The sequence below is a fragment of the Choloepus didactylus genome, chromosome 18 (genome assembly GCF_015220235.1).
Source record: "Choloepus didactylus isolate mChoDid1 chromosome 18, mChoDid1.pri, whole genome shotgun sequence".
NCBI lineage: Eukaryota > Metazoa > Chordata > Mammalia > Pilosa > Megalonychidae > Choloepus > Choloepus didactylus.
Genome location: NC_051324.1, coordinates 44,210,158 through 44,236,810, shown reverse-complemented (window position 1 = coordinate 44,236,810; position 26,653 = coordinate 44,210,158). Strand labels below are relative to the sequence as shown.

General features: G+C 45.1%; 1 protein-coding gene across 2 annotated transcripts in view; it reads right to left on the bottom strand.

Annotated features, from left to right (window-relative positions):
* CA10 (carbonic anhydrase 10) overlaps positions 1 to 26,653 on the bottom strand; it is a 485,859-nt gene that overhangs the window by 10,708 nt on the left and 448,498 nt on the right. For both annotated transcript variants that reach the window (XM_037809183.1, XM_037809184.1), the window contains exons 5-6: positions 15,929 to 16,024; positions 11,561 to 11,633 (exon numbers count right to left, since the gene is read on the bottom strand). In XM_037809183.1, coding sequence (XP_037665111.1) covers positions 11,561 to 11,633; positions 15,929 to 16,024 — 169 coding nt within the window. The remainder of the gene's footprint in view (positions 1 to 11,560; positions 11,634 to 15,928; positions 16,025 to 26,653) is intronic.

Genomic DNA, 26,653 nt, shown 5'->3' with positions numbered 1-26,653 from the left:
ATATCATAAAATGTCTTTTTAAAAAATAATGCCATCTGGGTCTCGGGCAAGATGGTGGCATAGAGAGGAGTGGAAGCTAAGTAGTCCCCTGGAACAACTACAAAAAACCAGAAACAACTAGTAAATAATCCAGAATAACTGTGGGGGGACAAACAAGACCATCCACTCATCATACACCAACCTGAATTGGGAGGAATGCCCGAGAACACAGCATAAAATCTGTAAGTAAAACCTGCGGAACCAGGTTGGGAGACCCCCTCCCCCATAGCCCGAGCTGCGGAGCTGCGTGGTGCCACAGAGAAGCTCTCTCCCAGCAAGCAAATATAGCTCAGCTGAGCTCCAACTGGGGTTTTAAGTAGCGAGTGTGAACTGCTCGCTACAGGTACGCAGCCCCAAAAAACAGACAGAGGCTTTGGGTGACGATTGACCTGGGAGAGCCGGAGGGTCACCTTGGACTGGGTCTGAAGGGGACTATCTGTTTCTTTTTTGGCTCAGTGGAGAAAGCCCCAGTCATTTTCAGTTTCCAGGGCTGTGACTCTGGGAAGGGTGGAGACACCACAAGCAGAGAGCGAGACCATTGAAATGCTAATGACCTCCACCTGAGGGGTCTGTCTGCTCTAGGAGGAAAGGGGTGGGGCCCTTTCCATTCAGAACCAGACCCCAGAGCCTGGGGGAACACGGCCATACCTCCTCACACCAGTCAAGAATTATAGGCCAACAGGCATCACCTGCTGGGCAGAAAAGCACAGTGACCCGAGGCATCAAAGGGTGGAGCAATTTTCTAAGACACACCTGCAGGGAAACCAGATACTGAATATTTCTTCCCTCTGGGACCTGAGCCTGTTCTGGTCTGGGAAAACCTGATTTGGATAACCAAGGAAAACATGCCTAGACAACAGAAAATTACAACCTACACTAAGAAAAACAAAGTTATGGCCCAGTCAAAGGAACAAACTCAACTGAGATACAGGAATTTAAACAACTAATGCTAAATCAATTCAAAAAGTTTAGAGAAGATATTGCAAAAGAGATAGAGGCTGTAAAGGAAGCACTGGACATGTATACGGCAGAAATCAAAAGTTCAAAAAATCTACTAGTAGAATCTATGGAAATGAAAGGCACAACACAAGAGATGAAAGACACAATGGAAACATACAACAGCAGATCTCAAGAGGCAGAAGAAAACACTCAGGAACTGGAGAAAAAAACACCTGAAAGCCTACATGCAAAGGAGCAGATGGAGAAAAGAATGAAAAAATATGAGCAACATCTCCGGGAACTCAAGGATGAAACAAAGTACAATAATGTACGTATCATTGGTGTCCCAGAAGGAGAAGAGAAGGGAAAAGGGGCAGAAGCAATAATAGAGGAAATAATTAATGAAAATTTCCCATCTCTTATGAAAGGCATAAACTTACAGATCCAAGAAGCACAGCGTACTCCAAACAGAAGAGATATGAATAGTTCTATGCCAAGACACTTAATAATCAGATTATCAAATGTCAAAGACAAAGAGAGAATCCTGAAAGCAGCAAGAGAAAAGCAATCCATTACATACAAAGGAAGCTTAATAAGACTGTGCGGATCTCTCAGCAGAAACCATGGAGGCAAGAAGGAAGTGGTGTGATATATTTAAGATACTGAAAGAGAAAAACCACCAACCAAGAATCCTGTATCCAGCAAAGCTGTCCTTCAAATATGAGGGAGAGCTCAAAATATTTTCTGACAAACAGACAATGAGAGACTTTGTGAACAAGACACCTGCCCTACAGGAAATACTAAAGGGAGCACTACAGGGTGATAGAAGACAGGAGTGCGTGGTTTGGAACACAATTTTGGGAGATGGTAGCACAACAATGTAAGTACACTGAACAAAGGTAACTATGAATACGGTTGAGAGAGAAAGATGGGGAGCATGTGAGACACCACAAGAAAGGAGGAAAGATAACGACTGGGACTGTGTAACTTGGTGAAATCTAGAGTGTTCAACAATTGTGATAAAATGTACAAATATGTTCTTTTACGAGGGAGAACAAGCAAATGTCAACCTTGCAAGGTGTTAAAAATGGGGAGGCATTGGGGGAGGGATGCAATCAGCATAAACTAGAGACTGTAATAATAGAATCATTGTATTATGCTTCCTTTAATGTAACAAAGGTGATATACCAAGGTGAATGCAGGTAAGAGGGGGGGATAGGGGAGGCATGTTAGACACTTGACATTGGTGGTATTGTCTGATTCTTTATTCTACTTTGATTTAAGGTTATTTTTCCTTTTGCTGCTTCCTAGCTGTCATTTTTTTGTTTCCTCTTTCTTTTGCCTCTCTGCCTTCTTTGACTCTCCCTCCTGCCTTGTGGAAGAAATGTAGATGCTCTTGCTTAGTATGAGCAGAATGTTCAATTAGGATGAACTGAAATGTTTGGAAATGAACAGAGGTGTTGGTAGCAAGATGTGAGAATAACTAACAGCTCCGAATGGTGTGTGAATGAGGTGGAAAGGGGAAGCTCAGAGTCATATATGTCACCAGAAGGAAAGTTGGAGGTCAAAAGATGGAAATGTATAAAACTGAATCCTATGGTGGGCAATGTCCATGATCAACTGTACAAATACTAGAAATCACTTCATGAACCAGAACGAATGTATGACAATACAATTAGAAGTTAATAATAGAGGGGCATATAGGGAAGAACTATATACCTATTACAAACTATATACTACCATTAGTAGTATTTCAACATTTTTTCATAAATAGTAACAAACGTACTATATCAATACTAGGAGTCAACAATTGAGGGGGGTTGGTTAGGGATAGGGGAGATTTAGAGTTTCCTTTTCTTTTTTTCTTTTTTCATCTTTCACTTTATTTCTTGTCTGGAGTAATGAAAAGTTTCTAAAAATTGAACAAAAATTAAGTGTGATGGATGCACAGCTGTATGAGGGTACCCAGGGGCAAGTGATTGTACACTTTGGATCTTTGGATAATTGTATGGTATCTGAACAATCTCAATAAAAATGAAAAAAAAAATAATGCCATCTGGATAGAAATGCTCGCTCAATGAAATCAGGTAGATACTAAAAAGACAAGGGTGTTACCTTTTATGTAATTGGGCTTCTATGTCCACTAATTAATTAACACATATGAAAAAATAAAATACTTCTGAGTAAACGACCAATATCTCCTCCGGAAAATCCATTCAGAAAATCCATTTTTTAATGTCATGATTTTAGTCCTAACCCTCAAGCTGTTGAAGGGTAATTTAACTTTAATAAAATGGATTTTCTTTAGAAGACTTCTAAATTCAGCCTGAAATTAATTTCAGGTTGGTCTTTCCCATTGTTGGTCTCAGTCAGTGAGAGTGCTTCATAAGCCTTACTCTTACATGTATGAAATCTAAGCTTTCAAGGAAAGTTGCAGAACCCCACTAAGTCATTACCATCACTGCAGAGATTCATGTGCAAGAGCTGTGCTTCACTTAAGGTAAGCAAACCGCGTGCCCTGGACGCATTCACCTTCAACATAATTTTTTTGGCACCACAGTGTCCTGGCTCCTCCTCAGGAGGCTGGATTTCACTACCACTTGCCTTAGGACAATGCCATGTCTAACTAAGGGGAAGAGAGGGACACACCTAGTTTATACCAGTTATTGATTAGGCACTTGATTCATTACCTTATGTAATCCTCACCTGAAAATTCTCAAAATCAATATCATCTCTCTGGCTAAGCCAACTTGAAAGGTGAAATCACTGCCCTCCCCCCTACGTGGGATCAGACACCCAGGGGAGTGAATCTCCCTGGCAACGTGGAATATGACTCCCGGGGAGGAATGTAGACCTGGCATCGTGGGACAGAGAACATCTTCTTGACCAAAAGGGGGATGTGAAAGGAAATGAAATAAGCTTCAGTGGCAGAGAGATTCCAAAAGGAGCCGAGAGGTCACTCTGGTGGGCACTCTTACGCACACTTTAGACAACCCTTTTTAGGTTCTAAAGAATTGGGGTAGCTGGTGGTGGATACCTGAAACTATCAAACTACAACCCAGAACCCATGAATCTCGAAGACAGTTGTATAAAAATGTAGCTTATGAGGGGTGACAATGGGATTGGGAAAGCCATAAGGACCACACTCCACTTTGTCTAGTTTATGGATGGATGAGTAGAAAAATAGGGGAAGGAAACAAACAGACAAAGGTACCCAGTGTTCTTTTTTACTTCAACTGCTCTTTTTCACTCTAATTATTATTCTTGTTATTTTTGTGTGTGTGCTAATGAAGGTGTCAGGGATTGATTTAGGTGATGAATGTACAACTATGTAATGGTACTGTAAACAATTGAAAGTACGATTTGTTTTGTATGACTGCATGGTATGTGAATATATCTCAACAAAATGAAGATAAAAAAAATCAATATCAATATCTTTATTTTATAGAGGAGGAAACTGTGTCTCAGAGATGTTAATATACTTGCCTCAAGTCACACAGCAAAGGAAGTGGTGGCGCCAGAATAGGAACCCAGCTCAGCTTCATTCCATTTCTGTTCACTGGAACACACTGTCTTCACCAACATGGTATTTGGCTTCTTCAAATTCCCAGTCCTCTTGCCAAGATTCTCCTTCTTTCCTCTTTTTTTCAGATTTCCTGGCATAGATTTTCTTAACCCTCTCCAAATATGGTTTTGCATAAGTCTCCTTTTTTCTTAGTCATTCAACACCCCACTCTATAAACTTGTCAAATGGCCTGTCCCTAACAGTCACCATTTCACACCATACTTGTGCCGAAGCCTCACCCCAACCCCTTGGCTAGCTGATGAGGCAGTCACACTGGAAGGCCTCTTCCACAGTGGGGTTTTCCAGGTATCTTTAGAAGTGATTTGCAATCCTAGGTCACAGGGATTTGAGCTGCTCTTTCAACAGTGAGGAAATTACTAAATGCCTATTTAGTCCTACTCCCAGGATTTCATCCAGGTTTAGAAACCATCTGGATGCTGATGACTTCCACATTAATATCTTTAGGCCTCTCTCCTGAAATCCAGACTCATATATCCAACTGCCTACTCGACACCTCTTCTTGGATGCCTAAAAGGCATGTTAAGCTTAACATATGCAAATCTTCCGATTCCCTCTCTTCCCACAGATAAGCTTCATCCACAGTGTACTGGTTCAAATCTATTATGTACCCCACAGAAGCCATGTTCTTGTGATCCAATCTTGTGGATGCAGACTTATCATCGGTGGGATCTTTTGATTAGGTTGTTGCCATGGAGACAGGACCCACCCAACTGTGGGTGGGACCTTTTGATTAGATTATTTCCATGGAGAAGTGATCCTGCCCATTCAGGGTGGATTTTTAATTAGTTTACTGGAGTCCTTAAGAGAGCTTGGACAGAGAGAGAGAGCTTGGAGCCGACACAGACCCAGAAGCTTGGAGATGCAGACAGAAAGATGTTTGGAAATGCTAAGCAAAGAAATGAAGCCCAGTGTTTGCCTTGGAGAAGCTAAGTGAGAACTCAGAGACACTTAGAGAGAAAATGCCCAGAGACATTGTGGAGACAACCACTGAAACCAGAACCAGGAGAGAAGCTAAGAGATGAAATCCAGAGTTTCTCCCCAGAGAAGTTAAGAGAGGACCCTTAGATACTTAGAGAGAAACACCCTGGGAGAAACAAGGAAAGGAAGGACGCATAGGAGATGAGAGAGAGAAGCTAAGAAAGAAGCCCGGAGACATTTTGGAGAAAGCAACAGAAACCAGAAGCTAACCCCAGGAGAGGCCCAGCAGACTCTGGCCATGTGCCTTCCCATGTGACAGAGCAACCTCAGATACCACTGGCCGTTCTTCAGTGAAGCTCCTCTTGTTGATGCCTTAGTTTGGACACTTTTATGGCCTTAGGACCAAATAAACCTCCTTTATAAAAGCCAATCCATTTCTGGTATTTTGCATTTCAGCAGCTTTAGCAAACTGGCATACACAGTCTTTCCCATCTCAGTTTATGGAATGTCTTCCTTCCACTTGCTCAGGCTAAAAACCTTATAGTCATCCTTGACTCTTCACCTTGTATTATATCACTCATTTGATCTATCAAGAAAACTCTTGGCTCTCTGCTTCAACATATCCCCAGTCATTTCTCACCACCTCCACCACACCAGCCTGGCCATGATTGTCATTGCTTCAGCATTTGGATTGCTGCAATAGCCTTCTAACTTTCCTGCTTGCCCCTCCAAAGTCTATTGTCAACTGAGCAACTAGAGTGAGCCTTCTGACAGTAGGTCATGTCACTCTCTTACACTTGCCTTTGATTACAATGTACTACAAAGGCTTGCATGATCTGTTCCCTTCTTACCTCTCCGACTTTGTCTTCTCCTCTTTTCCTTGTTCCCTGGGCTCTAGCCATGCTGGCCTCTTAGTTGTTCTTTGAACATCTCCCACGCTGACATCTGGGTGGCTATTTCCTCTGCCTAGAAGGCTTCCTACCCCTGCACCCACTTCCTCCCAGAGAGTCAGAGAGGTTAGGCTGGAGTATCCCTTACCTTGAGGTTTTCACTCATGGGAGAGAAGTTTTACACCTTCTTAATGAAGTTTGGCCTTGACCACACTATTTAAGATTTCAACTTTCTCCCCAACCCTGATCCCTCTAACACTTCCTCCATTTTTCGCCACTTAGCACTTTCACCTTATAACATAATATGTAATTTACTTATTAAGTTTATTGCTTGTGGTGCCTCCCATGTTACACTATAGGCTCCCCAAGGATAGAGATTTTCATCTGTTTTATTCACTCATGTATCCCTAGCACAAATTAGCTGCTTGATAAATATCTATTGAATAAATTGAATGAATGAAACACAGAACCTCAGGGCTGGAATAGACCCTGGAGCCAGCAGGGGTCTAGCCCAAAAGGGAAGAGGACCCTTCCCATGTGGTCCAAGAGGGCCAGAGAGCTGCTCCAGACCTCCCTGGAAGTGAAGGGGTGAGGGTGGGGAGAGAACTCACTATGAGAACCATCACACCAGCCTGGGTGTGGTCAATAGCATCTCATCATTAGGATTGCTGCCATCATCTCCCAGCTTTCACCCTTGGTCCTCTATAGTCTATTCTCAACAGAACAACCAGAGTGATCCTTATGTCAGCAGGTCATGTCACTCTCCACTCAAGGTCTTCCACAGGCTTCTCATTGCAATGCCTGCAGGGGGAAGACCAGCCCCATACTAGAAGCAATCTTTATGCCTTTTCTGGTTACCATACTTGCCAATAATGGCTGTGCCACCGTGTGCCTCTGGGTGACGGTGATTTCCACTGGAAGTCTCATGCCATGGGACAGCAGGGGTTGCCGAGGGCTTAGGCCAGAATGAGTCTGCACTGTCAAAGCACCTGTCGGCTCTGGGGCTAGTGTGGGTCTCTTCCAAGTGGATGCATATGCGAGTAGAGACAGGTCTTTAAACCAGACCCAAGTTGGAATTAATAGAAAATAGGTCGTTTCGTGTAATGTGAAACTATTGTATGACAACTTATTGTAAGACCTCAGAGCTAAGTTTTCCTTCCTTCTCAGGGAAGAAGCATGATAGAAGGAAAGGGCATAGGAAGGAGTCTGGGATGTTTGAATCCTTGCTTCCACTATGAGAGAGTAGATTACTGTTCAGCAATGTTCACTCCCTCCCCATCCCCGCCTCTGTGGGAGGTGATGATGGGCTTGGCCACACTATTTGCTTTGGCCAGTGGAAGATGGACAGAAGTGGAAATGTGTGAGTTTCAACTCTAGGCCTTAAGTGTCATGAGATGTTTCCATCCATGAGGTCTCCTGATCCCAGGAAAATGAGAGCTGTATGAAGCCAAACTACCCAGCAAACTTGCAGAGCCCAAAGCAGTGCCCCACAGATGCAACAGTGAGAAATCAGTGCTTTCCGTTGAATGCTTGTTTCTTATGCAGAAGTTACTGACATATATAGCCACTTACTAGGCGTGTGTCCTCAGTCATGTGACTTCACTTCTTAGAGCCTTGGTTTCCTTGCCTGTAAACGGGATAATAATTGTGCCTACTTCGGAGCTTGGTGCTTTTTGAGCAGCAGATAAGGTACTGCATGGAGAGCACTTAGCTGGAGGGTGGAAAGGGCTCAGTGAGCATCACCTCCATATTCCTGATGCTCCATTTGTCAGATAGGACACTGCATCTAAATGAACAGGGCAAGGTGAAGCATGCTGTGGTGTGACTCCAGGCAGAGGCAGCAGAACTGAGAGAATGGGAGAAGGGTGGAAAGCAGGTGTCCCTGGGTAGTGTGGTGGGTGGGAGGGGAGTGTGGTTTCTCTCTATCTTACTTAGAAGTATAGAAGCAGGGTGTCCTGATAGATGTCCCTGAGCCGGTGGCATTGTCTTATCTTGATGTGAATCTGTGGGTCCATGCCAGCATATCCTGCTGTCCCCTGCAGAGCCACTGGAGAGGTGTCCAGGCTTGTGTTTTCCACCCACTGGCAGTGTCCTAGCAAATGACTTCAGAAATTCCCCTGCCTGCCTGCTTGCCACCCGGCCAACCATCCACAGGCTGCCCACCTTAGGGAATTTAGCCGGAGGGAAGAGTGCTTTGGGTTTCCTGCTGAGCAAATCAATCCCTTTCTGCCAGTGTCCTGGGCACAGTGTGTGTCTAGGCCATTCTGTGTATTGGGCCATCATTATCCCTGCTGTGCTACTCCCTTCAGGTATGTGATGACAGTTGCTACTTAGGGATGCCTCCATATTCCAGCCTGCGTGTAACAGTGCCAAATACCTGCGATTAGGGGCCTAAAGCAGTTAGCCCTCCCCATGCAGGCCAGGGTCTCTTTATCCTGCCTTAGCTCCCCTTTCTTTTCCTTTGGCCCTGGCAGGCATAGACTGTGAGTGACAGAAGGAGGGGGTGTGCTCCTGCGCCCTTCTATTTGCATTTCTAGGAGTGTGTCTTTAGAGGTGGCACGGGCATTTCTCCAAACGTGCCTGCCTGCCTACCACATAAACTCCTCAGCAGGGCATCAGGACCCTTCAAATCTGGCTCCAGACCATCTTCCTGCCACTCCCTCTGCCCTATCACTGCCACCCCAAGAGGCCATTCGTTCCACCTTTCACTCAGGCTCTCACCAATGTTTATCAGTTATATTTCCAGGTGCAGAGAAGCAGAGATGATGGAGATAGAGTTCCTCCCTTTGAATCCTTGCAAGGCTGTCTGCTGTGGTACATACTGCTCCTGGAATGTTCTCCCTCCCTCCTTCTCTCCTTCCTTCCTTCCCTCATCCTTTCTTCTCTTTTCCTCTTCCCTTCCCTTGCCCTTTCCTTCCTCTCTCCTCCCTTTCCTTCCCTACTTGCTTTTTTTTCTCCTTTCTCTCTCTCTCTCCTCCACCCCTAATCCCTCTCTCCCCACCCCCCTTCCTTCTCTTCCTAGTAAATAGTTCAGTCTTTCTTTGGCACTTGCTTTGTGCAACCTTCCCACATAATCATAAACAGATCTGGTCATTCTCTTTTATGTGATCCCACAAGGTTCCATTCATACTTCCAACCTTGTGCTTGTGACACAAATCCTCAGGATACACTGTGGCATGCCTGTCTCCCCAGCTTGAGACCGAGGAACCTTGTGGACGGGAAAGGTGTCCTACTGATTATCTCCTGGCACTCAGGAGTCCGCGGAGTGAGTGAATGAACAAATGAAGGAAGGTCTTGGGATTTCACAATGCCGTCTACTTCAGCGATTGCTGAAGTGTGTCATTCTCAGCCCCCACAGACCTGACAGGGGTGGCATTCAGCAGGGATACCTCCTTTGAAATTGATGCAGTTGAAGTTTTCCTTCACCACACAACTGCCATCTGTCATTGGTCCCGACAAGATCTGTCACCCTGCCTCCCCAGCCCCCACTTGCATTTGAATCAATACCTGCTCCTGAGGAGGCCCCTCCCCTTGGCACAGACCTGTGCAGACCTGTGCATCTCTGGGAGCAGCCACATCACTTAATGTCATCCATACCAGTGCAGGGGTGGGGAGGGAAGTCCTACTGATGCCCGACTGCAGCTGGCAATCTGTTAGATTGTGTGTTGGGACCTAATGTGCAATTTCATGGCTTTGCACGGTCTCTAAACTGCAAATTGAAGATTATTTGAAAACATTTTATTTAATTTTCATGCTTTTTTTTTAAATCAAAAAGTTAAAAGAATAATAATCTTTTATGGGCAGTTATAAAATGTGCTATTTACCCAAGAGACGGAAAACTCTCCCTTAGCTGAGCAATCTGCATGTGTGCTTGTAGAGGATTGTAGTGACAAAGGAGGAAGGGCACACAGGGGGTGTCATCCAGGTGGCGTGTGATTCTCCAGGTCCATTCACCACTCTCCCTCCCCCAACCTCGCCATCAGGGGTGACTTGGCCATGTGCACCTGGTGGGCAGGGCTGGTGTCCAACCCATTTTTGCATTCTGGGGGCCTCACTTGGTAGCTGTCCTGGGGCAGGTGCTCAGGAAATGTTTGTTGAATCAATGAATAAATGAATGAGGAAGGATTTCCCCTGGGCTCCCTCCAGCAGTCCAAAGGGAGATCTGTAAACACTTGCTCTTTCTTTCCACATCACCATGAAAGGTGGAAGCAGCAGACAGCTCGACTGGTGAAGGACATGCCAAGGGCACATGGGGGTGTTAGAAGGTTTGCATGCTGTTTTTTTTCACTTCTGCTAAAATCATTATTTACCTATGGCCTGATTCAGAATCCTAGACCTAAAAGGGCCTTAGGAATCTTGAAGCTCAACTTTACTTTACAGGAGGCAAAACAGGCTCCAAGTGAGGCAGCTCCTTGCTCAAGGACAATGTCAGGACTTAAATCCCAGTTCCCGCTCACTCTCATTTAAGTATTTATTTTTCCCTGTCCTGTATTGTTTCATCTCTTGGGCTGTGGTATTTCTCATAACTTTTCCCAAATCCTGCAGCCTCGGGCATCACTGTGGATGACAGCTGTACCCTTTTCCCCTCTTACCCTTTAACTCTGCACTGTTCTCTCTTTTCTGCTTATGGAGCCTGGCAATAAAAACAAAAACAGAACAAAACTCTGGATGCCTAAGGAAACTGAGCAGAGTCCTCTGGAATAGTGGGCCACACGGGAATGAAGAAAGATGCCACCCTGCTTCCCCTGGAAGGGAGAGCCAGAGACACCGAGGAAGACCTGGTCCAGCTGAGGGCCGCTGGAAGTGTGGAGGCTGAATCCAAAGTATCTGGTGGATGCTTTTCCAGTCACATAACTGGCAAGACCCCAAATGTGGGCCAGCTGATGTGGCAGAGTTTGTCGGTGAGCCCTATCCCCCAGCTCATTACCAATCCACGGCCGTAACAAAGACCGCCATTATCATAATCATCACCACCATAGACTGGCCTGGATGACAAAGGCCACCTGGGACATCTGTCTGAAATGACTGCTTCCTGGCCAGTCCTGCCTCTCCAGCATGACTTTCTGCAGAATTAAAGGATCATGAACCTGGAAAGGGCCCTCAGAGATCATCCGTTCTGGCTTCCTGCCTTCAGACAGAACTAAGCTTTATAGAATAGTTGCTGTACCGGAAATTGAACCGAACTTACTTTTATATGTTATTCTTGTGATCGTATCTCTGTTGAGCATTCGATTAAGAAATGGATTTGATGAATCAGAAACCTAGAGGAGAAAAGAAAATGTTAATGACTGTGCAGTACTGATCCAGGATAAGCTGTACCTCCAGGATTCACTCATTCATTCCCATGTATCGAGTACCTACCGTGTGCATAATACGATGATGGCTGGAAATTCAGAGATGAAAGATACAGACTTTACTCTCGGGGAAACTCCAGTTGAGAGAAGGAAAACAGACGAGTAAATAAATTGTCATAATACCACGTGAAGAGTGCTGCAACAGAGTCACTAAAGAGGAAGCGCCACTCACCTGAGGAATCTGAGCAGTTAGGGCACAAGCTGGCTCTTAAAGGAGGGTTGGAAGTGAAAGCGTTTTGGTGGTAAAGTGTGGAGAAGAGCAAGGAAAAACTCTACATTTAGAGGATATACACACACATGGACATGGAGAAGTAAAAACGAGGCATGCTTAGGGAACTGTAGGTATTTCCCAATGGTGTGGGGGAAGGATGGGAGATGAGGCTAGAGGGGCAGACAGGAGCTAGCTCATGTCGGACTTTGAATCTCATGGTAGAACACAAACTCTATTCTGTAGGGCTGGAGAATCATCCATTAAGCAGTAGGCAGGGAGTGACATGTTAGGAAGGGGATATTGATCTCAGTAAAGGATGCGAGAGACAGAGTATCCAGAACACAGGTAACAGGAGATGAAAAATTATCTCTAAGAAGTAATACAGAACCTTGTTTTATCACTGCTCATATATTGTTATATCAATATAAGAATTGAATATATTTATAAGCCATGTCATTCAGTTAATCTTTTATCCATGTATCCATCCAGTAAGTAATTCCTGAGTACCTATTACAGGTCAAACATTGTGTGAGATGTTAAGGGACCAGTTCCCACTCAATGCCCGTGCTCTCGTATCTCCAGAGTCCTCCCTTGGGAGTGCCAGCCAAGCTTCAAAGGGCTTAAGTTGGGGAACCATCCTCTGGAGATGGTGATGTGCCGCTATATAACTGCGTATGCTGTTTTCTTAACAACCCACTTTTAACTCAGCCTTTTCCAAGGCAGCATTGTTCATTCCAGTCATTGCTTTCCTACCTCGCTTAGCTCTGCTCTGTAATTTATGCCTCAGCTGTTAATCGGATGTTGTGACACATCAACATTTTAAATCTGATTTATTCTGAGGGTTGGAAAAATTGCAACAGATGATTATTATTATTAGATAAGCAACAGGTAATTTTGGTTTGGAGGAAGCACAGACTGTTTATTTTCCCTCCATCTGTCTCTCTTTCTAATACAGTTTCCTGGGTGTGTTTTGGGAAGACATGTACGGAGGGGAGCTTGGAGAGTGATGATGCTTAAAGGAGGTGAGAGTCCACGCAACAGAGAAAAGCCCCAGATCAAACCCTGAAGCTTCAGTGCCAAATTCAACTTTTACTTTGACATTATCTTCGGCCATTCAAAAAGATAGCTTGAAGCCTCTTGTTTTTTCCTGATCCATCCCACGAAAACAGGAACGTCAATAAAACAAATCAACCCCATCACTGTTGGCAATGAGCAAGGAATCCGCCCTCCCTTAATCGGCTGCCTTGGGATCCTGGCGCCTGGTGGGTCTGGGCAGTGCTGAAGTTGGGACTGGACCTTTTGGAGCTGATTACAGATAAGTGAAAAAAATTCCAAAGTGCACACAGATGATTTGTGGGCTTTAGTGTGTTGGCTGCGTGGGTGAGAGGATAAAATATGTACTTGAAATAAGTGAGCTTAAGTGGGAAGTTAATGATGTGTGATTGAGCAGCAATTACAGCCAAATCTTAGTTCCCTGTGGTCCTGGAAAGGGTGGGGGATTAGAAGGGGGGAGGGATTCGAAGCAGGGGGCAGAGATAAATAAAACCCACAGATAAACAAATCTCTTCTTTTAGCCAACAAGTCCCCAGGCTTCCATGGTCGAGATTTTGTCCAGGGTCACATCTCTTGGCCTCAGCTGATCTAGATGTGGGGCCCCTCATCTGGTCCTGTCCACCCTGCAGGGAGCTGAGAAGGGAAGGCGGGAGGATCGCAAGGAGGGGAGGAGGACTCCAAGAGGCTTGCACCCTGGGAGACCAAGGGCTTTGCTTGTTTCATTTCTGGGGGCCAGTGTCCAGCAAAGGGCTGGCCTGTGTCACACGTGCAGTTGGTGTTTTGGGATGGGTGGATGACAAGTCGCAGCTTGGATAACTCACTGTGGAACAGCTGGGGGTCGATTAAGTCAGACAAAGATAGAAATGCCAGGCTTATTTTGAGATCCAGCCAGAAGCTTCAGATTTGCTCAGGGAAAGAATGGGAACATGCTGAGGGGCCAAAGTGGCCCTAGAAGATGCAGGAGAACATCCTTTCTCTGGCCTCAGGGTCTGGGGCCTAAGTGCTTCCCAACCCACAGCGAAGCACCCAGGGTCTACGAGGCCTGCGATCCTCGCCTGCCGGTTAGTGATCTCGGTGGAGCGAGCATTTCTGCAAAAGCTTGCGAGAAACACCAGTGGTCTGGCTGTGGAGGAGGCTGGCTTCGGGGCCATCAATCACCCTGTCAGCTGTAATACACCTGCATTTCCAGGATGACCTTCCCCGACTCAGGAGTTTTGATCAAAGTGAGACAAACTCAGGCACTGAGACTGGGAAGGTCAGGAGTTGGGGGCTGGCCTGCGGGAGTGACTCACAGAAAAGGACAGGGGTAGGTGAGCCCCTGGAGAAACACGATGGGATCCTGTGGCGTATCAGCAGCCTTCGCCACAATGAGGGGAAAACAGGAGCAAGAATGACAACCCAGCATTGAAAGGTGTGAGGCCCCATGTACCCCTACATAAGGGTGAGCGCTGGCCAGGGTTGGACTCCCCAGTTGGGGACCGATGTCGAAATGGGAGCTGGACTAGGGATAAACAAGAAGTTGCCCTGAGTTCATGGGGAGCATGGGGGTGGTGGGGGTGGTGTTTTTAGATGTAGTTTTCTCTTTTTCCTCTTGATTCCTTTCTCCAGCTCTGAGGCATATAGTATAAATAAGGCCTTGAGTGTTAAAGTCAGGCAACACCTGACCCCTTGTCAGGCTGGGCTACTAGGAAGTGTCCCAACCAGAACTTGGAATCTGATGAAGATGATCAATAGAAACCCAGCAGTCCCCACCAGGAAGTTTTAAAAAAGCTCTCGTAGTGAGAACATCATTATTCAGAAGAATGAGCCCCTTGGGGCACCCCCAGGGCATTTCTCCCTCCTCCTCCCCCAAAGCATCACCCTTTGCCAGGGGTAGTTGGCCCTGCCTGGGCAAGCCTCTCCAGACTCCCCCCCACCTCTTAGCTTCCTCTCCCTTACCTGGCTTGGACCTTTTTGTGGTCCAAACAGGTTGCCCCTGACCTCCCACCTGAGACTCCTCTGATGTGTCGTTAGTAAAGAGAGGGAGGGGCATTTTGGCCAGGGAAGCATATTTTAGCCTCTCATGCTTTCTTAACGCTGGATGTGACATCCCAAAGGCAATTGGTCCTGGCACAGAGCCCACTCAGTCCCTACTCTAAATCTCTTGGCATCACCACAAACCCTATAAGAATACACAGTAGATCCCCAGATACCAGTGAAATGTACTTTACATCCATTTTTATCATTTAATCCTAATAAACCTATGAGGTGGGCATCAATGTCCCTATCTTGTAGATGGGAGAGATGGTGCAGAAAATCTTGGGCATGTCACCCAAGTTCACGTAGCATGCCTGTTTCACTCTACATTTTCCAAAATGTTAAGGGTAATTATTTATTAACACATTAGAATGTGATGGGTTGGACATTTTATTTTGTTACTGTGGACTGTTAGGGAGATGTAGGGCCTCCCTGGAAGGCTGTGAAGGCAGCACTGGTGATCTTTGTTTTATTTGACCCAGGATGCTTACGAGGGAGGGTGAGCACGAGAGCAGCGAGGAGACCCAGAGCAGCTGTGGGGAAGCCAGAGGGAGCAGTTTATGCAGTGTCCGGAAGGGAGACACCTCTTACAGCTCTCTTTTATCTCTTTTCCAAAGGGGAAGCAGACGGATGGGGTTTTAATCCTGTGGGACATCAGTGAGCCCCTTCTATTGCATCCTTCTGATTCGTCTGCAATTTAAGGGAGACCAGAAGCCTGTGGAACACAGAAGTCGCCTTGGGCCCTGAGGCTCTGAAATGGAGCTCATGGTTTTTGCATCTCTGAAGGGGACCTCGGTTTCCATTAAAATCCATGGATATAAAAAGGACCACTCTGCAGCTTCTCTTGGGCATGGATATCAAGGGACACCCCTTTTAATATTTCTAAGAGACCATATAGAATGAAGGACTGCAAGAGACTTACTTTTATAAATATAGAAACTACCACCAATCCATTTGGACTCTTTGCAGCTTCTGTGACATTTGTATATAACTCATGGTTGTAGTGGATGAGCTGCACCTGACAGGAAGGAAAAACAGGAATAAGAACAAGGCAGCAGTCAAGGTGGGAGCACAGGAGCTACCCTATGTGCAGGCGAGCTGTAAAGTACATTGTAAAACGCATCATCTTTCAACTGAAAGGATTTCAGAGGGAGATTTATATATTAGGTGTGTATGCATGTGTGTAAAATGCCTACACACATTTACACACACATTCAGAAATACCTATACATATTTGCAGATGTTTTCCAGTAACAAGCATGCATTTAATAAACCCAGTGCCCAGCTGGCTCTGGCTCCAGCCCAGGACCTTTCCCCTGAAGTATGTGTAAAGTGAATTTCCCTCGTCAGGAATGGGATTGCCCGAGGAGGATGGGCCTGCTCTCCCAGCGCCACCAACAACTGCCACTGGCCCGGGGTCCATCTTCCCGCAGCCCCGAGACCCTGGCAGGAGACCGGCCAGCCTGTACGGAGTGGCCGTCCAGAGGGAGAGAGAACTTGTATTTAGGCTCCCCAGTGCGGGCCAGCCTGGGGACATCAGGTCGTGAGGGAATTCAGTGAGTCTGCCTGGCCAGCTCCTGTAGACAGGCAGGGTTTGGTAGCCAAAGGAATCCTGGACCTGGGGTCCACTGAGCTAGTTCCCCCTCTGACCTCACTTAATTTTCTAAAACCCTTTTTTATTGTGAAGCATTACATACATTTATGTTCAAATGAATGCACCACCAATTTTTAGCTACTTGACCAAGTTCCTCTGCCTCAGTGACCCGCGATTGTGTCCTCTAAAAAAATGATGACGATTATCTCTTCTTGGAATCGTCTCAGGCCTGTGGTTTTAGAATAGAATTTTCTTTTTAAAGTATGGAAGTATAATTTTTGTAAAAAAGAATATAGAAATAGCAAAAAAAAGCAATCATCTCCCACCACCTCTGTCCAAGGCCAGCCTAAGAGACACAACTATTAACAGTTTGGTGTATATCCTTCTAGTCAAAATCTTTTTTTGTGCTAATAAATCATACACATATGTTGGGTTTAAAAAAACTACAGAAATGGAATCACCTATAAATGTGATTCTGGAAGTTGAATCTTTTAAATTTAAAAACAGTTTGTGGTTGTCTTTCTTAGATAATGCATATGTATTTATGTATAGATCTACCTAAGTCTTCCTAACAGCTTCAGCTTTCTCCATTGCATGCAAGCCCCAGAACGTATTTAACCATCTGCTCCCTGACTTTTAAGTTGTTTCCATTTTTTTTGGTCTCTTATAAACAATGTCACAGCAAACACAAAAACATGTATCTCTCAGCAGTGGTGTTAGAATTTTTCACAGGCTGATTCGAAACTCTAATAAGGAAATGAAGTAAAAATGATTTGTGACTCTGAAAGTAGGACAGAGTATTCATTATTGCTGATATCCTGTATTGCCTTCAGAAGAGGAGATGAAAACAGTGTTTTAGAAGTTGAGAAATAACTTTGAGAATGAGGTGCTCTTCCTTTATCTTTGAAAGAACATCTTATTTGGCTAACAGTGATTTGCAGAACTCACTGCATCCAAATCACCTGGGATATTTAAAAACCCACCTATGCCTGTCTTCCCCTTCCCCCCAATTCTGATTTAATTGGTTTGGGGTAGGAACTGGGCACTGGTATTTGCTAAAAGCTCTCCAGCTAGAGGGCAGATTGAACTGAGAACTAGTGGAACATAACCAATGAGCATCAATATTCTGTTACTGCCCCTCAGATGTACCTTGAATCTGAGGTTGCCCTGAGCATCCTGTCAGTGGAGCATCTCATGGAGGGAGCACATGCTTGTGCTGCTCTTGAAATACCCTTTTGCTTATTGCTTTTTTACTTCTTGTTAGTTTTGCCAACGGAGGCAGATGGTTGATACGGCAGCTAGTCTGCCATCGGAAGGGCAACCACAGGCAGGGACTGGAGAACGCACCTGCCTGTGTGGGGCTCATGCCAGGCAAGTTATCAGGCCTGTGATCATCAACCGCTTCCCCCCGCCCCTCGCCAGGTGCTGCCATGTGTAGGAACCAGGAGCCCTGGGGGACTTGCTGTACCTCCCTTCATTGTGGAGGCAGCTTCTTAATGAGAATCAAAACACACCCCTGCCATCTGGTAATATCTTCCCACCTGATCCAAGTGACCTACAAAACCCCATGGGGATATGCCAGTGTATCACGGCATGCCTTGGAATTTTAGCAGGCCTTGGAGACTGTGGAAATAAAAGACCATCCACTGGAGTGATCCTTTGCTCCAACTTGCAAGCCAGGAAAAGGCAGGAAGACTCTCCAGCCCCATAGTATGGCACAGAATGGAACTGCGAGCTGTGAGAGAGGGGCTAGTGGGTGTGGGGATGAGGCTGTGCTCTGCTTTAAGCTTGAGTTTTCAAAACGTTTAGAATTTTGACTGAAGTCTTGCCTTCTCTTTACTCCAGGGTAAGTAGACTAGGATTCTGATATTGTGAGCTTCGGTTTCAATTAGGAGATGATTGATGGACTGCCTGTTTTATTAGGTTGAACTATTTTTGATCTACAAAAATGGTGGTTTCATATAGTTCAGTCTATTATTAAAATAAAGCTAGTTTGAATTCAGCATGGTCCACCCTCCCCTTGTCTCCCAATTGATTGTCAGCAAGATGACATAGTACTTTGCTACTCAAAGCGTGGTCCCTGGACCCCCAGCAGTGGCAGCATCTGGAGCTTGTTAGAAATACAGAATCTTTGACCCCATCCCAGCCATCGTGAATCAAGATCTGCATTTTAACTAGATTCCCAGTGATTCGAATGCACATTGAAATTTGAGAAGTGCTGCTGTGGCAGATACTGTTGACTGGCTACAACAGCCACCTTCCCTCTTCCCTGCTAGCAGAGCCCTATTTCGTTTGGGTGTTCACCCCTTCTCCTATTACATCTAGCTGGGTTAAGTGACACGTGCCTCATGTATGTAGGGAAGCGTCTAGATCATAGGTGGCCTAGAATCTCAGGTGGTGAGCACAGAAAGGTTTTGGGCAGGGGAATGAAGTACTCAGCATGGACTGTTAGAGGGCAGATTTGAGCAGGGAGAGACTGGAGGTGAGGAGGCTGTAATTTCAGATGGTTGCCGTTAAGGCAGAGATATGATCTGGAGGACTTTGCAATTTACAGAATGTTTGTTTTGGGGTGGGGGTGGGGGGTTGTGCACTAAGAGATCCCCCAGGAGCACCAAAAGAGCCTGGCAGGCAGCTTGGTAGTGGTCAGGCTTCTTTTTCCCACTGTCAGAACCCAACTGGGACCTCCAAAGGAAGAGGGGAAGTTGCCCTGGAGCCCCCCACCAGTTCATGCCAGCAGCAGGGCTCTACTGTGAGAAACCTCTGCTTCCCCCCACCCCGCCCCCCGTCTCCTCCCAGGTCCTTGCCAGCGGCAGTTACGGTTTCTGTAGCTGTTATCTTTGTTCTCCCCCAACCACGCATAGTGGCACCAATACGCACTCCCTACTCCCAGTGTGTGACGGGTGTGGGTGGGCCTTGGGGTGGGTTTGCTGCTTGTCCTGCCACTAATTTGGGTTTGAGGGGCAGCGATGTGCAAATCACATCCTACCAGAGTGTCTGATCGGCACGTGGATTCTGAAAGTCATGCCTGTCGATCACTTCTTGGAATTTATAGGTAACACTTTTACATGAAAAATTCTACAGGGTTTCAGACTTTTGAATAACTTGGATGGGAGCTAAGCTATAGTTTAAATGAGCCTCAACTCTGGGGCTCACTCAGGGTAGTCAGTGACTGCTATGAAATAGGTGATCAATAAGTGATGGCTCACGGTTCTGGGCAAGTGCACTAGGCTACTGAGACTGCGGGGATAATGTCAAAACTCCTTATATGAGCAAACTCTTTGCAGGCAAATGATGACATACTAATTAAACACCAAGTTCACCTATTCATTTAGTAGATACCCCAAGAGCCTCTGCTAGCCTTGTTGTAACTGCCATGTGAAAGAACTATACCTGGATCATTGGAAATTATTTTATAATCTTTACTTTTTACTAATTCAGGCAGGTATCCTCCCAGAGAAGCTTTCTGGAAATGCAAGACTGAGAAAAGGCCCTCTCAGAGGAAGAAATGAGATATCGTTTATCTTTTCCTTATGCTCAGACACAGTGCCATGATCCAGCACATTCTCTGTATCTAATCTATGCCGTGATTGTGTAATATTAACTAGAATCCTGCCGTTTGCATCCCAGAACATTCATTCAAAAAATCTTTGAGGGCCAACTATGTGCTTAGTGCAGTGGGAATATGACTGATAAAGTCCTTGCCCTCCGAGAGATAATTTCAGAGAGTGGCTAGTGCTTTGCAGGAAACAAGACATGATTTTGGCTTAGTGAGTGAATGGCAGTGGGCACAACTTCAGGTAGTAGTGAGTGGCTTAGTGAGTGAATGGCAGTGGGCACAACTTCAGGTAGTAGAGTCGGTAAAGGCCTTTCTGAAGCTGAGTCTGTTGATGAAGAGAAGCCAGGCATGAGAAGGCTAGAGGGTGAGGCACTGCTGGTAGAACACAGTCCATGCAAAGGGCCAGAGGGAGGAACAGCAGCTGAGGGGTAGTCAGGGGAGGATGAAGAGGCTCAAGGCTTTGTAGACCATGCAGGGCTTTGTAGACCATGGTGAGGACAGGAAGTCACTGGTTTTAAGGAATAAATCAATTGATCTGATGTACATTTTTGAAGGATCTGTCTGGCTGCTGTAGGAGGGCAGAGTGGAGACAGAGGGAGCCTTGCCTATCCTTCTTTATCTCACAGCTCAGCTCTGTCCTCATCGTCTCCAGGATACCTTCTATGAACCACTGACTTTAGTCAATAGCAGCTCTTCTCTGCCCCCGTGGTACTCTGTGTGTGCCTTGTCTAAAGCGCATGTTCAAAATATCTTGCAATTTTATCGGTGTGGGAACTGGGTGAGCAGAGCAGAGGCCAGCCGCAGTTCTCTGGTACAGCGACACTCGTGCTGACTTGCACTGTTGACAATAGTCATCATCATCATCAAAACTTCCAATGTTTGTTGAGCACTTCATTGTGCCAGAGATGATGCCTACTATAACATCATCTTGCTTAATTCTCACAGAATTCCATGAGTTAGTACCATTATTTCCCTCTGAGTCATGGGGACACCTAGCCTTTGAGAGACTATTTGCTCCAAGAAGTGGTAAAGCTGGGAGGGATCCCAGTTCCTATGACTGTAGAGTTCATGCTCACCCACCAGGTTATTTTGAAAGTATTGTCTTTTTGTGCCTGTCTCTACTTTTGGATAAACATCTCAAGGGCAGGAATATCCATCATCATATCCCTGGTGCCTATCATGGAACTTGGCTCAGAGAAGGTGTCAGCAAGTATTTGCTGAATGAAATCCAGCTTTGCATCACTCGTAGAGTCTTAGTAATAGAAGGGGCCTCAGAGATACCTGAGGCCAGCCCACTGCTTTTAAAAATGAAGGAACTAAGGATCAGAGAGGGACTGTGACTTGCCCAAGAGCATATGGTCTTTCATACATTCATTGATTTAGCAAATATTTATTGAGAAACTACTAAGTGAAGGAGAATGGCAGGAGAACAGACAAGCAGGCAGGACCAGACCTGGAGAGCCTGGATTCCATGATACTAAGGGTGATGGAGAATTGTGTTTAGAATCCTGGTCTCTTCTGGGCTTCTTGTATGTCCCATCATTATAGTTAGGGTTCTGAAAAACTTTGGCCTTTGGTGACAAGTGCTTCAGTTTTCAAGCTAATAGACAAGTACTCATCTTCAGTAAATGAACAGGCCAATTGCCTGCAAACTTCCAAGCCTTCATTGTCACGGGTAAGCTGACAGAGCTGGGTGCAGCCTCTGTTATAAAGGTCCAAAAGGAATTTTTGCTTTGCAGCAGTGAGGTGGCTCATCCATGTGTGATGGATGCTGCCCGCTCGGCCCTCACGCCTGGGAGAGCGACCAGCTCCTTGCAGACCCTGACGTGTATCCCTTAGTTCACCTTTCTCAGTGTGACGCTCCATTAGCAGAGGCCCCTTAGTGAACTCAGGAGAGAGCAGCCTTGTAGCGGAAGAGCACACACAGTCCTCAGGATTGATAATGCCATCTCTTTCCTCTTCTCTGTGGCTTCCCATGGCCCTTAAGATAAACACCCAAATCTGAGTACACAGCCTCATGTGGGCCTGCATTTTCCAACTGCGTCTCTTTGTTCTACATGCTCTGGCCCAGAGACCTCCTTTCAGTCTCCCTCACGCCCCAGCCTCTTCCTGTCTGGAGCCCGTGCTCACGCTGCTCCTTTTGCTGAGGACACTGTCTTAGTTTCCTAGGGCTGCCGTGACAAATGACCACAAACTGGGTGGCTTCAAACAAACAGAAATGTACTCCCTCCCAGTCCTGGAGGCCAGGGATCCGAAGTCCAGGTGTCAGCAGGGCCCTGCTCCCTCCGAAGTCTCCAGGTGAGAATCCGTCCTCACCTCCCGCAGCTTCTGGTGGCCTCAGGCATTCCTTGGCTTGTGGAAGCAAAAATCCAGCCTCTGCCTCTGACTCTACATGGTCTTCTTCTCCGTGTCTTCTCCTTCTTTGCATCTTTTAAGGATACTCTCCTTGGATTCAGGGCCCATCCTAAGTCCAGGGTGATCTCCTCTTGGGATTTTTAATTCCATCTACAAAGATTCTGTTTCCAAATAAGATCCCATGCAGAGATCCTGGGGCTTAGGACCAGAAACATATCTTGGGGTGGGGCCACCATTCAACCCACTATAAATCCCATTCCCTTCCTTCTACACCTGAACTGACTCCTATTTATAAGCTCCTTTGGATCTTAGCTCAAGGCATGCTTCTTGATGGAGGTCCCATAACCCCCCCTCACGGTGCCCTGTAGCGTTCCCCTTTGAAACGCCTATCACAACTGTATTTCAACATTTACTGTGTAATTAATGCCCATTTCATTCATTAGACTTTAAGCTTCATCAGGACAAAGACTGACTCTGATTGGTCCCTGTGATGTCCCCAATACCTAGCCCAGTACCTGGCACATATTAACAGCTGCAAGGCAGAATAATTGTTAAGCAAACTGATGAAGCAATGCAGACTGGATTGAGCTGGACTGAGCTGGTTAAGGAACAGCCTGGAATCCTGGAGGGCATCTCTAATGGGAACCGAGAAACTGAATATCACATGGGGCTACAAGAATTGCAAAGCCTGGCTCCATCACCGGGGACCCTCGGGCAAGCCAGGACCTTCATATATAAACAGGGATAATAACCCTAACTCCATCCTAAGCCTGTGCTGATGATTTTATGAGAGAATATATACGACATTTAGCCCAGGGCCTAGAATGTAGTACGCCATCAATAATTAGCTATTATTGTTGGTGTCATTGTTACCCTGTAATTATTATACAGGAAATAGATGATAGAGCCTTCTGGTCCTGCAGAAAGAGGCCAGGTGTGTGCAGCCTCCTCTTCTGAATTCTCATTTTGAGTCTGTTTCCCCCTAAGGAAACTGAGGAGCGTGTTGCTTATTCACAACCTGGATCGTTTCATCTTGTTCCTTTCAGACTCATGCATGGAGCACTCATGTGTTCCAGGAATTGGATGAGCTTTTAAAGAGAAACGTGTCTCCTGTGGCTGAAGGTATAATTCAGAGGTTGGCAGACCTTTTCTGTAAAGAGCCAGATAGTAAATATTCTTGACTTTGTGGGCTGTATGGTCTCTGTCACAATTACTCTGCTTTTGTGGTATGAAAGCAGCATGGACAAAACGTAAGAGAATGGACATAGCTGGGTTCCAGTAAAACTTTATTTACAAAAACAGGTGGTGGGCAGGATTTGTCCTGGGGCTGTAGTTTCCCAGACTCTGCTAATTTAAATTCAAGAGATGAAAACAAAGATCTCTCATGGAATACATTTTCTGGTAAGTATTCTGGAATACTTACCGGAATAAGTGGATTAGATCCAGAGGATCTAAGCATTACCCCTCTCCCTTCCCTTTAAATGCTAATGTCCACCACTGTCACATTTCTGTAGTCCTTTAAACTTTCCAAGCATATTCAATTCAAGTCAGTTTCATCGAGGTCAAACCACAGGTCCTGAGTGTCCACCCTAGACTATGCCCCAGGAATCCAGAGATGCATGCCATATATCCTATATCCTTGAGGAGCTCATCCATATTATCCCGTTTGTTCCTGAAACAGGCAAAGACAGAGGCACAGAGAGGTCAAGCAACTCTTCCAAGTTCACACAGCCAGGCAGTGACCCTGGTCCACGCTTTCAGGTAGTCAAACATATTCTTTTCACAACAAACCAAAAGAAGCGGAAGGGTGTTTCATACTTGAGGGGAAATCACATTTCAGCAGTTGTCGCTAGAACAACAATTATAAGCTAGAACTTATTTATAGAAAGTCATTAACAAGTTTGTCTTTATATGTAAGAGTACACAGAGTCTGCAGAGAAAATGCAGTTCAATATTTACCAACCACCACATTCTCACACTAAGGGTTGACAATTATCACTGGTCTGCCTGGAGACTGATGATTCCCTGCATTTTAAGACAGGGGATGCAGTTATGGCTAAAAATAACAAAACAAAACAAGTGCCTGTAATCTCATTGACTGAAGCCCCCCAAATGCGATCCAACTATCTCAGCAACCTAGAAAACCAGAGTGAGATATATTTTTTCCCCCACTAGATAACAAAATTTGGATTTTAAAATGTGGTATTTATCATTGAGTCGTATGGCAGTAAGTGCAAGTGGAGAGTGATATGTCTGGGTGCAGGATGATGCTGGAAAATGCAAAACTTTGATCCCAATAGATACCTCTTCTGTTAAGTGACTTCGGGTTAGTGATTTAGTCTCTTCACTCCTTAGTTTCTTCATCTGTAATATGGGGATGCATCTAAGGATTGTCATGAGAATGAAACAAGATGATCCACTACAAATTCTTTTAGGAACCAGGCAAGGTATAAGCAAACAAGCAAAACAAATGCGGCACACTATATATATAAAATGCTGTTCACATAAAAGGCAGTCATGAAATGTTCCTTCTTTTCCCTTCCACAATGCAAAGATTGACCATATTTTCCTTCTTTTTGGTTTATGGACTTGAAATATATTGTCACAAACCATATGCCAAGCATTGTCTCCTAGAAAGCACTCTCCTTTAGAGGAGCATATTTCTTACACCTTTATCAAGAACCACTGAGTTAGGATGTTCCCTAATGCTATTTTTTTTCTGAAACGTTTTGAAATAGCCATCTCCAGAAGTCAAACTTTCCTCCCATGATCCTTTACAAAGCACCTGTATGTTTTCCACTTCTGAAGGAAAATGCTGCTGAAAGCCAGAGCAGGATTCGCCTTCTGTAATAAGGTCCAGATATTTCCAGAAGTGCTTCCCAGGCAGTGGCTGCCACCCTGATAGGCTTTCAAGGCGAGGTCTGGAGGTACTTTTTGAACTTTGGTTAACTTTGCTTCATGCTCCTCCACCCGACATCCTGCAACCTGGATTTCACTGCTTGTGCCCCACTTTCCGCTACATCCACCTATTTCCCCTACATTCCTATTACCTCAGATTCATCCCAGCATGGGGCATGGATGAAGACAGTTCATTGGCTTTGGTGTCAAACATCCTGGTTTCAAATCCTGGGTTAGTCTCTTTGAGATGCAATTTCTTCACAGGCAAAATTGTGATTATGACATGACCACTCAAAAGAGTTGCACTGACTAAATGAGCCAAAGCATGTCAATGAGCTGCAGTGTATAAAATGCAGTGCCTGGCATAAAGTAAGCACTCATCAAATGGGAGTTGGAATCATTATGACCAGAAATGTCTGGCTGGCAGGGCTCACATCAGGAAAACCAAGGCCCAGAATGATGAGGTGACTTATGAAGTTCCATAGATAATGGCAGAGACAGGCAGTTAACACTTCTGAGCTGTGTTTTGTGTATTATCCACTATTACTCATTTTTTGTGTCTCACTTCATCTTATTGTGGCTCTGACTGACAAGGAGATTTTGCCTAGTCTTTTCTTTCTGTTGTTTGTACTACAAAAATTATAGATATACTGAACACATTGTCTCAAACTATCTATATACTGCTTCCCTTCAGATCATGATCAGTTCTCTGGCATAGTAATTCCCTGGATGTTAAACCACTGTACTGGGGTGTTCATGGCATTTAATTCCCAAGTCACGTAAAGGTTATCTGTGAAGGCTAACCTTGTTCTATTTATTATAGAAACATAATTCTATTTAGTTCCTTTGAATTAAAGCAAGAATCCTTTTCCTACTTCTACTCCCCATAGAAACTTCTATCCATGAAAAAAGCCTTGGCCAAGATGAGTTTACAGATATTTCCACAAGACTTTTATGGGGGCAGATAGGCCAGATTCTCTTACAATCATATATGCAAAAAGCCTAAGTTAATATTAGCTAATGGAAGACAACATTACATTGAAACATGGTATTAAATTTAAGTTGTCGCAATCAAGTAGGGTTTGTACCAGGAAATCAAGGATGGGTCAACCTTAGAAAAAGATTCCAGTGTAATTTAGCACACAATTTACTAAAGCACAAAAAAAGAAGCACGAATATCTCAATAGGGATAGAAACAGCACTTGATAAAGTTCAACACTTCTTTATAATTAAAGGAAAAAAAA